This window comes from Rattus norvegicus, chromosome 17 (assembly GCF_021556685.1).
Source record: "Rattus norvegicus strain SHRSP/BbbUtx chromosome 17, alternate assembly SHRSP_T2T, whole genome shotgun sequence".
In the NCBI taxonomy this organism is placed as follows: Eukaryota; Metazoa; Chordata; class Mammalia; order Rodentia; family Muridae; genus Rattus; species Rattus norvegicus.
Window position 1 is genome coordinate 49490026 of NC_141550.1, and position 19118 is coordinate 49509143.

Below are 19118 nucleotides of genomic sequence, written 5' to 3' on the forward strand. Positions count from 1 at the left end.
ACCTGGTGATGTGGGATCAACTTCAGTGTCCACCAAGAGGTGAGTGCAAAAATAAAAGGTGGCATGTGTACACAGTGGGCTACTATGGAGCCATAAAAAGATAAAATGTAGTCGCTTTCAACACCATGGATGGGACTGGAAGACATTATTAAATGAGATAGGCTCAAGGACAGTAAGCAGAACATCTGCCATGGAATCCTGTAGCTGCTGAGGGCAGAATAGTGAGTGAATACTGGAGGCCAGAGAGAACAGAGGATGGGGCATACAATGGACTGGCCAGTGGGCACAATGAGAGAAAGAAAGGGTACACTCTGGGGTCCTATAGCACAGGAATGTGGTTATAGTTCACAAGGTTGTGATCACTAGAGGAGGAGATTTCTAGTGAATTCATTATAAATATGATAAAAGATTATGGCAATAGAGAGGCTTTCTCATTACCCAGTGTAACATGGATCAAAACACTGTGTTGTCCCCTACATGTGCACAAGTGTCATATATAAATTGAAAAGGAAAAAAAAGTCCCCACAAATTTCTAATCTATGGACCAAACTAGGAATACCAAGAGATGAATTCTTCTCAGCCAGGTCACAGGACAGGTGGATTGCTTAAGCTTTGAAGTAAAAAGTGTTATGCCTCTATCCACTTTCTTTTAACTAACTTATTACATAGCAGGTAAAACAGGAGATGACTCTGTCAGGAAGGGCATGCATGTTAATAAGATTCAAGCTTAAGAATGGAGGAAATGTCAACCTGTCAATCTGAAGTGTCAGATGTGGGCACTCTGCTGGAAAGAATGACCCTGCGAATGACTATGGATTTTGCAATTTATGGGGTGCTCTGGACCATGTCATTTGAGTCCAGGCCAATCTGTAATCGACCATTTTGATAGCCACAAAGAGCAGTCGCCTACATGTACCTACAGCTTGGCTGCCAGTTCAGAGTGGCTTAGCTGCACTGCATGGAGTTCTGTCATCCCTCCCAGCCCTGAGAGTTTACGATCCATATGACATTTGTAGGGGAGCTGACTTCAGAAGAAATCTCTGTGGTGCTCTGGCAGGAACTTATTAATTCACAGTAAGATTGGTTTTGGTGTAACTGATTTCAGGTGTGTGGGTTTGTATTCTTTTCCATGGTGCAACATGTCCGCTTGGTGTCAGTAGTATCTTTAATTGGACTAGCTCTATAAATCATGAAATAGTAAGGGGGAAATAATGGGGAAGTGTGCTGAAGAGGCAGCAATGTAAAAGGAATAGATCATATTTTTGTACAGTGAGTCTCATCTCTTTGGCGAGTTGGGATGTACCTCCTAGAAATAATATCGGTAAGGCTTAGAGCTGCCGATTGATGCTTTTCAAATTAACACCTCCTCAAACAGTGCGGTTCAGAAGTCTGGAGGGGCTGCCTGATTTTGCATCTCTAACAAGTTCCCAGGTGATGGATATGCTGGAGTAGCAAGTACCCACGTTACTAAATCAAAACACCAGCTCCCCAACTCATCACATTTAATTTTATTCCACAGCATGTTTAAGGGAATGTTATTCTCAGGAAGATGTTTGGGGTTAAAATAATTAAAAAAAAGGCTGGAAAGTACACACATTTATGTATCTCTTCTTTTCATTAAATATATATCTGTTTGGCAAAAAATGTTAGACTCTTTTATACAAAAACAAAGCCAACAAAACAAAACAAAATAACCCCAAACCCTTGCAAATTTTAAAGACCTATAATAATTACAACGATGTAAACTTGGATGTCTGACAGCTTGACCACCCTGGGGAACCTGGGTTGTGGCAGGAGCCACAGGGAGAAGGTGACACGGAACTGTTGGATAGCAACAGCTGCCTTAGAGGCGGTTAGGTTTAGTCTATCAGAGATGGAGCAGGACTACTGACTTCATTTGTGCTTTCTGCTAAGGGCTGGGAGCTTGAAGAAATAAAGAAGGCAGGTCCGGGCTGGAGCAAGGACAGGAGGCCCACGACTAGACAGTGTGATAGAGAGGGTGGTCATGGTCACAGTGCAGACAAGGAACAGGCATGGACTCTGGACTGTTTAGGAGACCTGATGCTGTAGAGAACTACAATGAGGCTGCTGCTGCTACATGTGAGACCAAAGTGGACCAAAGCAAGACCAAGGCAGGGAAGGGGGAGAGAGGCAACGAGAAAGCGGTCTCAACTCACATAGAGCTGATGATGAGAGGTGACCCTGGAGAGAAGGGGTAGGAGGCCTTTGGTCTTCTTATTCACTAGCAGAGCCATCTCATCCAGCCCTGGCCTTAGGCATTTCTCTTGGTTTGGTGAGCAAATATGGGGCAGCTTGGGACTAAATGGCTTTCCTACTCCAGGCAAGAAGGAAAGATTGAAGGAAGGAAGGAAGGAGGTAGGGAGGAAGGAAGGAAGGAAGGAAGGATGGAAGGAAGGAAGGATGGATATGCTCATAGCTGGTTACAATGAGAAGACTTTTTGACTTTCTTACTAGGGGTGACTTTTGCTCATGACCCATCAGTGAGCTGTAGCAATGGGAAAGGATCTAAAACACTGAGTTAGGAAATAGATTTAAGGAGATGGTGATATGCCAGGAAGGGTGGGGGGGAGGGCTAAAAATGAGGCCAAAGGAAGAAGTGACCTGCAGCTTCTACTCCACCAAAGGGTGGTTGCAACATGTGGATGTGTTTGCTCTCTTCTCTGCTGATAGCTAGATCTTCCAGTTTGGGAGGAATGTGTCCAGGGCCCAGCCAGTTCAGTTACAGTCATAAACAAAGTCATAGTTGCTAGGCTCCTTAGGGATGGGGGGAGGTGCATCCGGAATCTGGATGTTTTCCAGGTCCAGTAGGCGAAGCTTGATCTCCATGCTCAGCAGGGTGTCCAGGTCATTTCGTGTCAGGTCACTCATCATGTCCTTCCCAAGCAGTGCATTCAGCCCATCTGTCCAGATGCAGTACTGGTGGGAGAGGAGGTGGCAGTGAACATCATTGATGGTAATTGTGGGAACACTAATTATAGGCACTTAGTACACAGCATGTACCAGGTGGTCTTAGGTGTTCATCTAATACACACACCCTCTCTATACCTTCTATTTAACAGAGACACAAACTCCTGTTATCATGTTTTTCAAGTTTAGAAAACCAAGGCACTGAAAATGGAGTGATGTAGGAAAGATGGAGTGGACAGGTTTTGAACTCAGGCAACCTGACTCTAGAAGCTTCCTCTTATGTGTAATAGTGTTTCCCTATGCAAACAAAGAATTGGATTCCCAGATATTGCTAATTAAGATGTTGGTGAAATGTATCCCAATATGTCTGCACTTAGTAGCAGGCCAAACATTCTCTTCCTTGATATTTAACACAGTTCCCTGTTTAGTAGCTAATGCCTTCTTATCATATCTAATATTTAAGCATAGACATTAACAGCTCAGTTCCATCATGAAGCCAAGGTGGCCTTTAAGTTTCTTAGCAAAATAAGACCTAGAAAATAGCCTTCAGTTGCTCAGTGTTTGGTAACTAAAATGGCTAGCCTCATTGGTTATCTTAGGAAGATGTAGGTAGGTTGAGTGTCTGTCTGAACCTCTTGTGTTCAGGTCCCTAACACCCAGGACTTCTAGCGACTTATTCCTAGGGACATCACCTCTTTTGGAAAACACACTGGATTACATTATTAAGTATTTTTGTTTTCTTTATAAAATAAATGATAGCCTTTGTCTCTTCAGTTGACTATGAAATTTTGGGGAGAAGGAACCATAGGTCATTTATTAGAAAAGCTACATTGTTCTTTGCAGATTCCTCTTCAGAGAGTAGAGTTCTGCTCTAACTTCAAAAGAGTACCATTAGTGTCTGGAGAAAGAGCCAAATCTCAGAAAATGGTCTGTGTATTCAATGGATACTGCTTATTCACCTGTAAAGTGGTCCTTGGCCCTAAATAGGACTCCATGCTGACAACTGTCTTGCTTCTTGCTGGTTTGGAATGTCTCCTAATATCAGCTCTAGATTCCATCTGTTCCTGTACTCTCTGGGTCAAGCTGTAATTCCAGCCCAAATGAGCTTACACACCGTATATCTGGTTACCTAGGGTATGCTTCACCATGTGATAGGAGATTTCAGCAGGAGCAATTGAAACCTACAAGCAATGGAAATATTCCACAATGCACGTCAATGGCATTGGTGTGAGTCATGCATGAGGAGAGCTGTAAAAATTCCTTTCTACCTCAGTCGTGTGATCTCAGACAAAGCATACAGCCCATCAAAACTCAAATGCATTGTTAAAACCAGTGTGCTCATGAATATCTCAGACATTTTGACCACATCCAACCAGTTATCTGCTCATAAATAACAGATAGAAATAGATACCTAATTCCTTGCCTGGAGATAACTGATTTTGTTGGTCATAGGTGGGAGACCTTATTTATAAAAGCTTCCTAGATCATTGTGACAAACACCCAGGTATGGGTGCCTGTGAGTGCTGTGTTCTAGAAGGCCTTCACAGCTCTGGCAGCATGTCACAGTGATCCCTAAGTCCTAGGACTATTTTCCTTTGAACAAAGACTTCTCAGCCTTGGCTACCTTCCTGGTACAGATTAACCTACAGCAGTATTGCTTTTGAGAAGCAGCGGGCAGTGACCTTTTCATCAAAATTACATTGACCAATAAACAAAACTCGTGTACTCCTAAATTTGAGTTGAAATTCTCAACACTAATTCATGATATATTTTACATTAAAAAAATCTCACTTTCAGCTGTTTTCTGAAAAGCCTAAAAATTATAACCAAATTGTGATAATTTTATCTTTTTACCAAGGTTCTGTTTGCTAATTACTAAAATTCCTATCAAAATTAAGTAAGTTTGATAGAAACAAAGCAGGAACTACACAAGGTGAATCTGGACTATGTTGTCTTACCAGAAAGACAGATAGGGTAACCTGGAAACTAGTAAAGACAACAGCAACATATGAAGACACAAATATGTTTAAATTCTGACATCATAATGACACTCAAACACCAAATATACTTTCTTTATCTTCTTTAGGACATAGTTATTATTTTAGAGATTGGCGAAGGAATCAAGTATTTGTCCTGCCATCATGTGTTCTAACTTTAGGAACATAAGCAGTTGTTGAGGCCTGGTTCTCTTTATATCCTCTCACTCATGAATAAATTGGAATGATGGAATTGCAACAAGGCAAAGCAAACTCTAGTATAGCCAGAGTTTAGACAGCAATTAATCATCAGTGGACACTAACCTTTACAAAAGAGACAAAGCAAGAACAACAACAACAAAACACACACACACACACACACACACACACACACACACACAAACAAACACCACTGGCGTTACTTAAAGGCTTCACTGAAATAGCTGAGACTTCTGACTACGAGGAATTCCTGAAAAAGAGAGATACTACAATGATGTTGCAGCTTGGGGCAGACAGAAAACTCCTTCAAAGATGTCTATTCCCAGGATCTAGGGAAGAGCTTAAGTTGAGTGAAAAAAATTAAAGTTGATGCCAATTGACTATAACAGAGAGAGATTATTTTAGATTATCTATGTGACCCAATGTAATTCCAAGGGCCTTTAAGTTCAGAGAGAAGAAAAGGTCAGAAGAGTGAAAGACAATGACTTCACTATGGAACAGAAAGTGAGACAGGTTTGTAGAGAGAATTCAAGTTGCCACTGAGGAAATTGGATAAAGACCAAGGATGCAGGTGATCTCTGAAGTGGAAAAAAGGTAAGGATACAAGTCTTCCTAGAGCCTCTGAGAGACAATATAGCCTGCTGTCACCTTGACCTTAGCCTGGTGGCACCCACATTAGACAGCTGCCTTCCAGAATGTCTAAATTTGTGTAGTATTTAATCAGGTACAGAGCTAGTAAGGTTAATTATAATTATCCTGTGTGCATGTGCATGTTCATGTGTGCATGTGTGTACCACAGGGTGGAAGTCTTGGTCTTCGTCTTGGTCCTTGTTTAAGAAAGGGTCTGTGTGTTGTTCATTGCTGTGCATGCCAAGCTAGCTGGCCCATGAACTTCTTCGAACTCTTCCCTTCACACTGCAGAAGCACTGGGATACACACCTGTGCTACGGTGCATGGCTTGTGCCTGCATTCTGGTTATCAGAGCTCAGGTTGTCACCTTTGGACAACAAAGGCTTTGCTGACCAAGCTAGTCTTCCAGACCTGTTATCCTTTTCCTTGTCAGGGATTCAGTTGGGGAGGCCTCTTTCTTTCCTTGATTAATGAGCTTATCTGAAAAAGAACCTTCTATTCCATGTAGCAATTATGAAAATAAAATGATACTAGATATGCAAGTGTCTTGAAGAAATTGAAAGTTCTTATAAGCATATGCAGTCTATAAGAAGTGGCCGCTATGTTAAAAAAAGCTTGGCAGCCATATAGCATTTATCCTTATCTGGAACTAATGCACACACTGGGGAAAATAGCTTGGCAGCGACTTAAGTAACAGCCCAACTTCTATTTTTGGTTGTTTTCTGTGTCTCTTCTATATCTTGGATATGTTGGCTTGTTCATAACCACAACTTTACTTAAAAACAGAAATAGGAAGATATGGCATCTATTTTCAGCAAGATAAAGACAAAGTCTTACCCTTCTGCAAACTAAATGTCAAGTGACACAGAATTATATTTAAGTACCATTCTAAATGCGGGATTTGTGTCTAATCTTTCCTCTTTCTTTGGGATGGATAATTTTATTCAAAATCTTCAAACCAGAGAAAACCAGATACTAAATACCTTTGAAATGACTGAGTCTCCTCAGGGAGATGGGAACAAAAGTCAGATTCTATTCAAATGTTCCTTCCTTCTAAATGCTGTTTGTGCAGTTACATGCAAAACAAAAATCTGAATGGTATTATCTAAAAATAAAGTTTCAAGCATTATGGTGGGGTCTAATTTACAAGAGAAAAAGTTAAATCAACCATAACTGCTACTTTATTTTACAAATGCATTTTCTTAGACTTATGCTAAATATTTTAAATATAGCTGACAGTGTGCTTCAAGAAGAGGAACAAATTATACATATAACAAGATGTCAAAAAGGAATGAAAGCATCTTGGAAATAAGATTCCAACAGAAGAGACAGCCCTAAACCTCTTAAAATAACTTAAAGAGACTTGGTAGAGAAAGTACTTCATCAGATGCTCCCACGAATAGAGACACCCATTTATCTGGAGAAGCTCTGGAGCAAAACTTAAATATTCAGTAGGCATCAAAGCCAAAGCTAGTGTTTCCTCTGCCTCTGGATTAGTTAAGCCCTTGCTGAGCCTGAGTCATTTGCACATCAATTTTCTTTAAGACTAGTCTACAGTTTAGACTTTGAATATCCCCCAAACATTGTCTTAAAGGAGAAATATTTGGAGATGCTGGACATTTCAGGAGGTAAGGCCAGTGGAAAAGAGTTAGAACTTTGGATGGTATATTCCTGAAGAGGAATACTGGGACATTCTCTCTGCATCCTTGCTGCCACGAAGCAAGAAGACGTCTCCTCCATGTGCACCTGACACTCATCTAAAGGCAACTGACCACAGAAAAGAGAGGCCAAATGTAAACTGTTATTCCAAGTCAAATGCAAACCACGGTATTTGTTATAGTAACAGAAGGGAAGCTGGGCAAAAGCATGGTTGCTGATTCAGCTGCTAACAAGTGTGAGCTGTTGTAGCTGGTGGTTTTCTAGGAGGTGTCTGCTCCATGTCAAAAAGATAACCTTCTATTTGTGATTTTCAAACACAGGTTTCTACAAGAAGTAACATTTCTTCTATTCTAGGATCTTTGCTTATTTTTCTCTCATCAAGTAACCCTTACCAAGACCTCTTACCTCATGCTTGTCAGGAGCAATAAAATTCAGTTGGCAATTTGAGTCATATAAGATGGAGAAAGCAAGTTCAAGCACCTCCTAGGAGAGAATAAAGGAAACATGACATTCAACAAAACTTGTGTTCTTTTCTACAAAACTTATAGTTGAGCTTAAACATGGAACATGGCCTCTTTTCTGTTCAGAGAAGAGGAGGACCCACAAGGCTGGCAAAAGGAAGGGTTTTGCTCCAGGTTCCCAGCATGAGTCCTCCTCTGCATTCAGCACAGGCCTGCATGAATGACCTTACTTTCATAAGAACACAGGGACAAGCTTTATTACTGCCTTTTTGTAAGGCAGGGTTTTGAGAGATTAATGGCACATGGCCAACAACACTGTGTATCTCCCTTCCAAGAAGATAGAAAGGTAGACCACTCTTTAATTAGCAGTATTAAGGGTGATCAATTTTAATCACTCCTAGCAAACAGAAACCCATAGAGGTATGGACCCTCTAAAATATAGATGCTATTCCAGAGTTAATAAGACTTCTGAGTAAACCCTATCTTGATATCTATCCTAGGATCTTTGTACCACTGTAAGCGAAGGATATACACATCCAAGACTTATCCACTGAGGCTACAGGATATCAAGGAGAAGCATGGATGTCAGAGTTAGAAGACATTAAATCACTAATGTGAACTTACTAAGTGCACACTATGAGGCGGACCTACAATACCAAGTTTTAAGAACACTTTGATTGCATTGTGGCTAGATAAATTTGGCTGATATACCTAGTACCATGTCTAATACATAGGCTATAAACAGTCATGCATCTCACATTCGAAGGGTCCCTCACTCCACCAGAAATAGAAACCCTGGAAGGAAAGGATGCTGAATCACGGATGCTTGTCTGCTCGTCTGCATAAACTCCTCTCTCCACTTCTTATTCACTTTCTCCCTCAGCCCTCCATTCAGGCTCCAGGAAAGTTATATAACAATCAGGCAAGTAAGCAAGCAAGCACATTTTCCATTGAGTTTGGCATCTGTTTTTTTAACACTGTCTCAGGGCCTTTAAATTTATAATCAAAATGTTGACAGTTGTAGCAGTGGTACCATAAATTGTTGTCATCTTTTAAAAAAATCAATAAAAAACCCCACATATCAGCAACCACGAATTATACTCCTGGGAGTATTTAAAAGAAAATCCCCAAGCAAGCCAAAGTTACAAATTATTACTTGTAGGAAAGTTATGAGAAATTAAATCTCTCCTGCTTCTTTGGGTATTAAGGAAATCACAAATGGTGAGATAATTATGAAGGAGAGTCTAATGTTAAGTTTAAAAATAAAACAGGAGAAATGTGCCTATTGGTCATGGTTGTGATAATGCAGCCTGCAGACAGAGACTGGAAGTGAGCATGTGAGATGAAAATGACTATTGGGTGCTCGGACTATGGGCCATTATGTCCTCTTAAAATAGGTTTTTGTTAAAATTGTTTTTGATTAGAAATCTTATAGAAATGACTTTTTCTTTATTGATCTGAGAGTCATTCATTGGAAGGACTCTGACTCATACTTGAAAGACTGGAGGGAAAGGAGGGGTGGCTTGGCTTTGGAAGTCTAGCTTCAAGGAGGTCCTTTTGAAAATAAACAGGACAAGGTGAATTTCACCAAGGTCTTTCTGCCCAAGCCTGTGCAACAACAGTGGCAACAGCTGGTGTGAACAACACATAGCTAAGACACATGCCCTTGACTAGATGCTGAAGCCATTGGCAATCAGGATGTTGGAACTGAGATGTTTTTTCTTTTAAGAGAGCCAGAAGGTACACAGGAAGAAGCACAATGACCTTGGGTTTTACCCTCCTTTGGTATACACTTCTCAGGACATGAAGGATCTGAGCTGCCATGACCTAGATTCCTGATAAATACAGGCAGGAAATGGGAAATTTGTGAGAATGTCAATTCCCACTCTAATCTCAGCAGGGCTCCCTGGGAGGGGTGGGAGGAATTCATTCTCTCAGCTGCATGCCTGCATGAAAGGGTGCTATCATTTTTAATGGGTTTTATTGACATCCTTGGCTTGCTGACACTGAGTCATTTGCTCAAGGTCAGCTGGCTTTCCAGTACTTTAAGAAGGGAGGATGCAGAGCTGGAAGCAATGGCACCTCCCAGGCTAACTCTCCAGAAACTGCCACCTGTTCAAACTGCCCATAAGAAAGACAGGCTCCAGGTGGCAGCTGAACAGGCTCATACTGATCTTGGCTAGTGTCTCCCTCTGCGCCTAACACACACACACACACACACACACACACACACACACACACACACACACACACACCACTCACAGGTATCTAAAACCTCAGGGTTTTGTTGCTCACTGTAAAGGTCTTGTGTTCCTTCTGGAATTATGAGAGAAGCTGGATCTCATAGCAGCTTATCTCTGCCCTGTTCCCTGAGGCAAGGGACTTCTTTGCCTTGTCCAGGAAGGCTTTGAATGGGCCTTGATATGGGGAGAGAAGGGACAAGAGTTGCTGAACAACCCCCCACTTGCTGAGACCTCTGAACTCATAGTCTCACACTCAGTTCTGTAGCTATGGTAACTGTAACAAGACAGGCAGAGTCACAGGTACTCAGAGAAACAGTACCTTAGCATAAGAAGGCATTTGAACATTGAATTTTTCATAGGTAAGTGATGGACTGGCAATATGAGAATAGAATTTTATACAACATATCATTAGTATACAGTGTTTGCTACCATTTTTCATATCACTTTGGATAACAACACAGTGGTCATTTTGCTCAGAGCTCATTGAACTATGTGGGTTCTCCAGCTATTCAGTCACATTAAGAGTGTTTTGAAGAAAGATACATGGAATAGTTTGGCATATGTGTGGATGTTAAGTATGGCCATATACATAGTAGTAGATTTCAAAGATTTATTTTTTATTTTTTTTTCAGAAGCAATATTTTAATTTATTAAATAAAAGTTAACCACTGGTTGGGTGAGTGAGTTTCTGTATGACTTTATTTTATATTACACATACATTCAGAGGATATGCAGATGACGAACTCTCTATAAATCTTACATGTAATGTTTTTCACATTTGCTTGAGAGCCTGGGCATGTGATGCTTCCTTTAATCCTAGTAATTGGGAAGACATAAGTAAGTAGATCTGAGTTCAAGGACAGTCTAGTCAAAAGAGGGAGTTCTAGGACAGCCAGGGCTACACGAAGAAAACTAATCTCTGACTAAGGGGGAAAAAAATCCAGATTTCCAGTGTGTCTAAAAATTAAAAGGCTAATCTTTAAAAAAATGTGGGTTTATAGGCCAAACTATGTATCTTAATTTAGAACTGGCATAGAGCTAAGGGATCTGGAAACAAATAATCCAATGACTTTGATTAAAAAAGAAAGAAAACCCAAGGTTACTGTGGAGTTAAGGGCGCCCTTATTTCTGGTGAGGTGAGAAGGTGAAATATAGCAGAGAGTAGAGTGAGCATGATCAGTAAATCAAGGCAAAGACATGGTCAAGCCAGAATGCTTTAGCCTTTCCACTCTTTACTGGAATAAAAAGAACCTACAGAGTCAAGCTAAAAACACAGAGGGAATACAGAATAGGGGGAAATTTTTAATACTGATCTTTAAAAAAAGTCAATTTGCAACAAAGCCAAGCAATGGTTCAGAATGAGGTGATCCAGGTGATGATTAAGGAGACCTATGAGCTTGAGTTTCTATGTTAAAAGAAGAAAAAACTATCTTTTATCCCTTTAACACAGAGATTGCCCTTTTCACAAAGGTAAACCTCTCAAACCTTCTGGCTCAAGTTCATCTGAACAGCCCCACAGTTCTTCAAAACAGTGTCTTTAGTTGTCCCTGTCTAGTCAGACGCAGGCAGAAGGTGCTTCTTCCCATGAGGTCTTCTCTTCATGTTCCCTTTACCTGGAAGCTTGCCTACTCCATACCTGGTGGATGCCACTTTAAAACCCAGCTCAGGTGTCATGTCCTCCTGGTTAGTCTCAGATTTCTCTTCATTACCTTTGTGTTTATTTGCTTCTTTTCACAGACATGTGATAAATGGTGACTATGTTTATATATACATCTATCCTAATCCACTGGACACCCAGAACCAGGAACGGACCATATTAATCTCTGCATTTAAAGTTCCTGGCAACCAGGAAGATGCTCAGTACACTCAGCGAATTAAAGATTAGTGAAGTCAACCAAATAGCAGGATATTTAGTTAAGATGAGAACTTAAGTTCTAGTAGAAACTGCTTCTTGTCTTGGTTATCATGGCATAATGGAAGCTGGGCTCAGTGAAACAGTCAGGGATCACAGGGAGACAAGGGAAAGCAAAGCAGTTCTGGTGGCTTCTTGTTCTTACAAGACACTGTGAGGAGAAATGGTTGGAAGGCATGGGGCTGGATATCAAAGTAGGACCAATAGGGGAAGGGAGAGGGGACCCAGCAGCCCTATAAAGTACCATTCATTTGGTGGATCCCAGCCCCAGGTTTCACTCATCCTGAAGGGATAAAGCAGTTATTTTTCCCTTCTTCCACACATGGTCTTCTGTCTTTCCAAGATGTTCATTTGTCTGAGCCAGAGAATGAACTCAGCAATCCATAGATGGCTACCAACAGCCACATTACATTTCTTTCTGAACATGGACATATGGTAGTTCCTCTTATATGAAGTACATTCATATTTTATCCTCTAGGGTTCAGTGAAGTCTGTGTTTTGGTAATATTTGATGGCTGCCCAACTACAAGCCTCATAACTAGGGAGCCAAGAGCCAAGAATACCTGACTAAAACACACCACAAAACATCAAAGACTTTCAAAATTACAGAGTGTCAGTTTACAATCCCTAGTTTCTTTAAAATTGAAGTTTTATCCCTCTGTGATAATTCAAATGTCAGAAAACTCTACTGCGAAGAATCTCCACACTTCTTGCCCCCATCAACATTTTCCTGTTGCACTAACCTCTGTTAAATCTTTATACTTTAGCTCAGTGGTTCTCAACTGACCCACTGAGTGGGTCACAACCCCTTCAGCAAACCTCTGTCTCCAAAAACATTTATATTATGACACAGAGCAGTAGCAAAATTACAGTTATGCAGTAGCAACAAAAATAATTTTACGGTTGTACCCCAACATGAGGAACTGTACTAAAGAGGCACAGCATTAGGAAGGTTGAGAGCCACTGCTTTAGCTCCAAGGGGTTGAGCCACATCTGCCCTGGTCACCACTCTTTGTTAGAGCTCATCAAATCTCTGAAGGTCAGTGCTGACTGACTAAATATACAGGTGCTCTGTAGCAGAAACCTCAAGGGAAGGGCCAACTCTCTTGCCTTTATATTGCCATCCTATGGCATGACAAGACTAAGTCACTGAACAAAGTCTTGTTTCTGGATGCTAGTGCCTAAGGTGGTCTTGTTCAGAAGTTTAGCTCATGGAGAGTTCTGCTACACAAAATCTCAGAAGCTGCTCCATAGCTGCAAAAACTGTTTAAAGAGCTAACACTATGACTTGGCTTTTGGACACCAGGTAGAGGTGGTCCTGTTGTAGATACACTTTGGCTAACTCTTCCTTGAAATTGTAGATAGCCCTTTCTTACCCATAAGTCCCAAAGGGAGTCTCTTTGGGTCCTGGGAAAATAGTTGTGGGCGTGAAGCTGAGGTAAAATGGTGGCTTTCCTTTCTGCTTGACACTGCTTAAAAAATAAGGTCTATGGATAATAATATCATAAGGCAAGTAATTCTCAAGTGAAGGACAGAGCTAGGCTGATGGAATATTGAGTTAGGCTGGAAATGGCAAAAGTGGCCGGAACACCTGGTAAGCACAAGGAAGCAGCTTCCACTTACAGACAAGTTTATCTGTTTACAGCAGTATGCCCTACCCATCCACTTGTCCATCCATCCATCCATCCATCCATTCAATTTTTTATGACATCCTGGAAATAATGAAGACATTAGTGCCTTAGAAAATAGTATTTACTAATTTGTGGATTTGTGAGTGGCATACAGCCTGAAAGAAGAAGGCCATGTCACGTGTTCTCGAGATCCTGTCTCCACACTTGACCCACACTGGTGACTCAGATTCTCGCCTTCCTTCTCTCCCTCTCTTTCCACCAGGCCACAGCAGAATCAATCTCCTCCTTCTTTTCCACTTGAGTTTTGTTGAATATTCTCCTGTTTTTAGTTTCATTATCTTTAATTTCTATTCACTTATTTCTTAGTAAACTTCTTGCTTTTTACAGCATTTTATGATAGGGACACATGCTTTTGGAGCATGCCTCTCTTCTGAGCACCTAATTTAAATTTCTTCACAAACGATACATTCACTACATCCAGCATAAGTTGTTTTTTTGAATTTTATTTAGTTTAAGATGCAAAATTTCTCTTGACTTCTTTAAATTATTGGTTATTTAGAAGTGTGTTGTTAAATTTCCAAATAGTTACATTTTTGCTTTCTTTTTTGCCCTATTGTTTTCTACTTAAATATGCTTTGCAATATTATTGTTATGAAAAAATACAACATTTTATTTTTGTCATGATGAAAACCAAACCAAACATGTTTTGTGGCTCAATGTGTATCTTGGTGAATGTTTTTGTGAGCTCAAGAAGAACGTGGATTGTGCTGTTGGCTAGAATATTCTATTAATGTCAATTAGACTGAGTTGATTGATGGTGCTGTTCACACCACCAGTAACCATTTGATTGGCCTTTGCTTGATCTCCATTTAGTTACTGAGGCATGGATGCTTAGGTGCCTTTTGCTCTGTCAGTGTCTGGATTCATGTATTTGATGCTTCTTGTTAGGCTTCCATGTGTGTAAGGTAAGGTCACTGTGTCTTTTCGGAAAAATAGCTCCTTAATAACAAATTCCTCTCTTCTGAGGTCTGATTTCTATAAGGGTGACAGGGATACCTCAGCTTTCTTTTGATTAGAATCAATATGGTGTGTCTTTCCCATCCACTGCTTTATAGTTATACTGGAGGTAGGTTTCTGACAGATAGCATGTAGTTCTTAATTTAATGCAAATCAGTTTGTAGCTGCTATGCCTTCTCCACGTTCTCATTGCCAGCCCAGCAGCTCAGGAACAGCTTTTCCAAATCACTCTCCAGCTACTTGCAGCATTTATAAATGAGGTGCCACCTGGGGCCCTATGGGCAAGAGGCTGGAGCAGAAGCACTGAATGTCTGTTGACAAATCTATGCTCCTTGAATTTCCAAATGGACAGGGACACTCATAGAGCTGTGAAGAATTGAGGTATAAACTCTCTACAATTCTGCAGTTGCTACCTTTATAGGTGTCTAGTGTTCCCCAGAACCTGATACTACCTGAGCGTGGCTATCCAGGAAACATCTGCCTAGACATCCCCAAGGGAAAGTGGTCTGTCCTCTATGATGTCAGGAGTATTTGATTCCCTATCAAGAGCCTGTTGGGAAAACCCAAAATAGCCCTTTGAACACACATGTTGCTGAGTTCTGAAAAATCCCCCTCCTAAAAGCACCAAGCCCATCTGTGCAGCCTCACTCCTGTGTCATCATTGCTTCTCCTGAGATGGTCTATCCTTTATTTATTTACAGGTCTCTGTTCCTTGAACTGTGGTGCTATAAGTTTTCTTGACTCTTTACAATGTATATTAAATAAATACACTTTTATCATTTTTAACAAAAATCAGTTTGAAAATTGTTGTCTCTTAATTAATGTACTTACTATTTATAGCAAATGTGATCAGTGCAATGTGAGCATGTTGATAACTCTATCCACTACTTTTGCCCCTTCCCTTCTGTCTTCTTGTTTAATGTGAGTGTGGCAATTACTCCTTCCTGTCTTTTAAAGTCAGCTCCCATTTGTTCTGCTTATCCAGTCACGTTCACATTGCAGTATTCTTTTTCTACTATGATCTTAAGTAACACATGGTTTTTGCATGGCTGACTTAAAAAACCAATTTTTATTTTATCTTCCCCCTTTGCTTTTTCTGATATTACTCTTGCTTCTACTTTTATCTAAGTTTCTAGTCCTTATCCTTTCTATTCTGTCAGAACCAATTCATTTGAACACTTCTTGTATAATGTTGACTTTTTCTATTGTAGCCTACAATATTTTATATCATAGTTATTTCTTTCCAATCCGACAAGTTCTTTATCTGTGTAGTTCTGGTAAAGGGTAAATGATTTACACAATCTAAAGAGAAATCAGAACTCTGATCCTGGTGGTTGTCTTGTTTCTGTAGGCTGCCCCACCTCACTCCTCTTTTTAGGGTAAGAGAAGGCACGCCTCTAATTGTTTTGGAATTTATTAGGTAATACGAAATGACATAGCGAGGTCGTTAGAGTGATAATTTATGTTACTATAGCAAGAAAATTTTAGTCTTTTTTTTGCATGTGTATGTGGTATGTATGAGTGTTCATATGTTGGGCACACATGTGTGTGCTTTCAAGTGCACATGCATGTGTGTATACCTGAATCTGCAGGCTCAAAGTTGACATTAGGTGTCTTCCTATGTCATTTTCCATTTTACTTACTGCCTCAGGGTCTCTCGCCAAACCTGACACTTTGTTCAGCTCCTTAATATAAGGAGGAGAGTAACAGACAGCTCTCAAAACCTCTATGTTCTGGGCTGAGGTAGGAAACCCCTCTGAACATATTTTACAGAATTCCCAGTTCCCAGTCAGCATGTTCAAGTCCTGGCAGACTGCTCTCTTGCCAGCCATGCCTTGCAGCCCTCTGGGTTAGACTCCTGTTGTCAATTTCTGCACATGGCTTCCTGCTCAGTTCAAGTGTTATCTAAGTAAGAACCTTCATGGAGCTGAGCAGAGTCTGTGCTCTCTGAGACTGCAGATGGAGCACCTGACATGTGAAACATATGGCAATCCCTGCTGCTGTTGAAGGAAGTCAGCACCATAAGAGGCAAACCATGAAATCTGAGACTTGTTGCCACAGTTTAGAATGCTCCTGGGAGTCTGTGCACAATACAATCCTTGTTTGTCTGACATGGAAACCCCCACAGGTGTTATGCAACACATTACCCAGACTCTAGTCTCTCCAGCATTCCTTCGTCTTATTATGCTTGTCACTGGAGCACCTTATAGGCTGGTGCTCCAAAGAAGCCATGCTCATGGACTTGAGTTGAATTATATCTGTATAACACAAGGAACAAGGATCTTGTAAATTGGCACCCTTGCCTGTATCTTTCCCCTCTAACATCTTGATAAATGCCTTCCCTGTACCTTTTGTTTTCTAAGAGCACAGTTGTATGCAATGACCTTTTATCTTCATTTGAAATCAGAAAACAGGGATTATTTTTGTTAATGCTGACTAATAAGCAGGATAGATATTTTCATTCCTCTTAGACACTGATTTTAGAATCAAAGGAAGAAATGATCGATTCATGGAGCATTCGGCACCCAGATATCTAGAGCAGCCAGGTAAATCTAGACTTTGGTTAGTTTTGTTTTTAAGGCAGGATTTTGCTTTGTAGACCAGACTGGCTCATAGTTGCTTCTTCCCCCTTTGTGCTAGGATTACAGGTGTATACCATGCACTACAGTCAAATTGTTTTATTGATGTAGCATGTAACACAAGATGCATAGGGGTATAAGAAAAAAATCAAAAATGGGTCCTGAATCTGTCTTTCTAGATTCTGTCCCCCACTCTGTTTTCTCACAAAACACTGTGGACCATCGTGGTGAAAGCTGGCTGGTAAGGTAAAGGGGAATGGGGAGAAATGCTGCACTGCTCATGATAGCCAAGTATGTACCCCCTGGGTATTGTTCATGGTAGCCAAGCATGTACCCTTGGTATCGTTCATGGTAGTTAAGCATGTACCCCTGGGTATTGTTCCTGGTAGCCAAGCATGTACCCCTAGGTATCGTTCATGGTAGTTAAGCATGTACCACTGGGTGTTGTTCCTGGTAGCCAAGCATGTACCCCTGGGTGTTGTTCCTGGTAGCCAAGCATGTACCACTGGGTGTTGTTCCTGGTAGCTAAGCATGTACCACTGGGTGTTGTTCCTGGGAGATAAGCATGTACTCCTGGATATGACTCTCCTTTAAGCTTCATTTGGATACTAAATAGTCTACTTTCTATGATGCTAAATGGCCAGGTGCTTAATATTTTCTAAAATCCTTTGATTCATGAGGCTGGTGTCCACCTGTCTTAGGCCTCACTGAGACTCAGTGAGGTCAGGTAGGGAGAGGGAATACCATAAACTGGCAGTGAGAAGAAGACTGTAGAATGGATGAAGATGAGAAGAGGAGGCTCATACAAAGACAGAGGGAAGACAGACATTGTACTTCCTACCAGAGAGTGGGGGAACAGGAGAGAACAGGCACTAGCAAAGTGATTGGGCAAAGAGAAAGAGAGAGAGTAAAGCACTAACAGGAAAGGAATGGATCAAGAAAGGAGGAGAGCGAAGATGCACAATCCTACATAAAATACCTTTCAGTTCCATGCAAACCCTCCAATACATGCATGAGTGAAGGCAGGGGTCATTCTGATGGCTCATTGCACTGTACAGGTAGAGACATTTACAGTAATCTAGAAAACCATACCTTGTTTTGTTTAAGGGCACCTTTCTCTTTCATATGCGGGCAGTCCTTTCCCGTCACCACTGCTTTGATATCTGCCACCGGCACTGCAATTCATAAAAATAATGAAAGTTATGATACCACTGGAAGCTTCAATATTGATAAAGGAGTGAATGTACTCATTGACGTTGCTACCATGATTGGCACTGCCTGAAGTCACTGGAGAAAGAAAAAGGCAGGACTCTAGAGGAAAACACCTAGTGTCATCTAGGTCCCCTGTGCACAGGGACCTGGGAGAAGGTGGGGCAAGCCCTTCTGGTTGCTGCCCTCATGAAGAGCTGAAACCCAGCCCTGAGGAGTGACTTCAGACCTGAGACCAGAGGTAAGACCAACTTTTCTGCTCCAAGTGACCTGCCTGGTGGACTCAGGACACACAAAGGCAAAATTCCTCTTGGGCCAGACACTTCCGGTTTCTAGCTGGTGCCCTAACCTCGCTGATCCCGGCCCACAGCTCCCTGCTCCCAAACCCCGTGGGAGAGAGAGCTCATTGCCCAGACTTGTGGGCACTCCTAAGACTACAGGGCAGGAGAGACCGCCAGTACTGCCCACTTTTGCCCACATCCCTGACCGAAGAGGAAACGGTATAGGGCCTCTGGGCACAGGAATATAGGGGCATTCAAGCTGCAGGAGCCCTGTGGTCTAGACTGCGCCTGGATCTGAAGGGACCTGGTCAAACAGCTCCCTACACCCAAATCCCTTAGGAGGGAGAGCTAGACCTTCAGAGGGGCAGACACG

General features: G+C 41.3%; 1 protein-coding gene across 9 annotated transcripts in view; it reads right to left on the reverse strand.

Moving 5' to 3' along the window:
- Positions 1-1488: 1488 nt before the first annotated feature.
- Positions 1489-19118, reverse strand: part of Elmo1 (engulfment and cell motility 1) — a 523734-nt gene continuing 506104 nt past the window's right edge. For 8 of the 9 annotated variants that reach the window (XM_087591062.1, XM_087591058.1, XM_087591063.1 and 5 more), the window contains 3 exons: positions 18348-18430; positions 7818-7895; positions 1494-2937 (listed from right to left, as the gene is read on the reverse strand). In XM_087591062.1, the coding sequence (XP_087447188.1) occupies positions 2737-2937; positions 7818-7895; positions 18348-18430 (362 nt within the window). In that variant the 3' untranslated portion in view covers positions 1494-2736. 9 annotated transcript variants of the gene reach the window in all.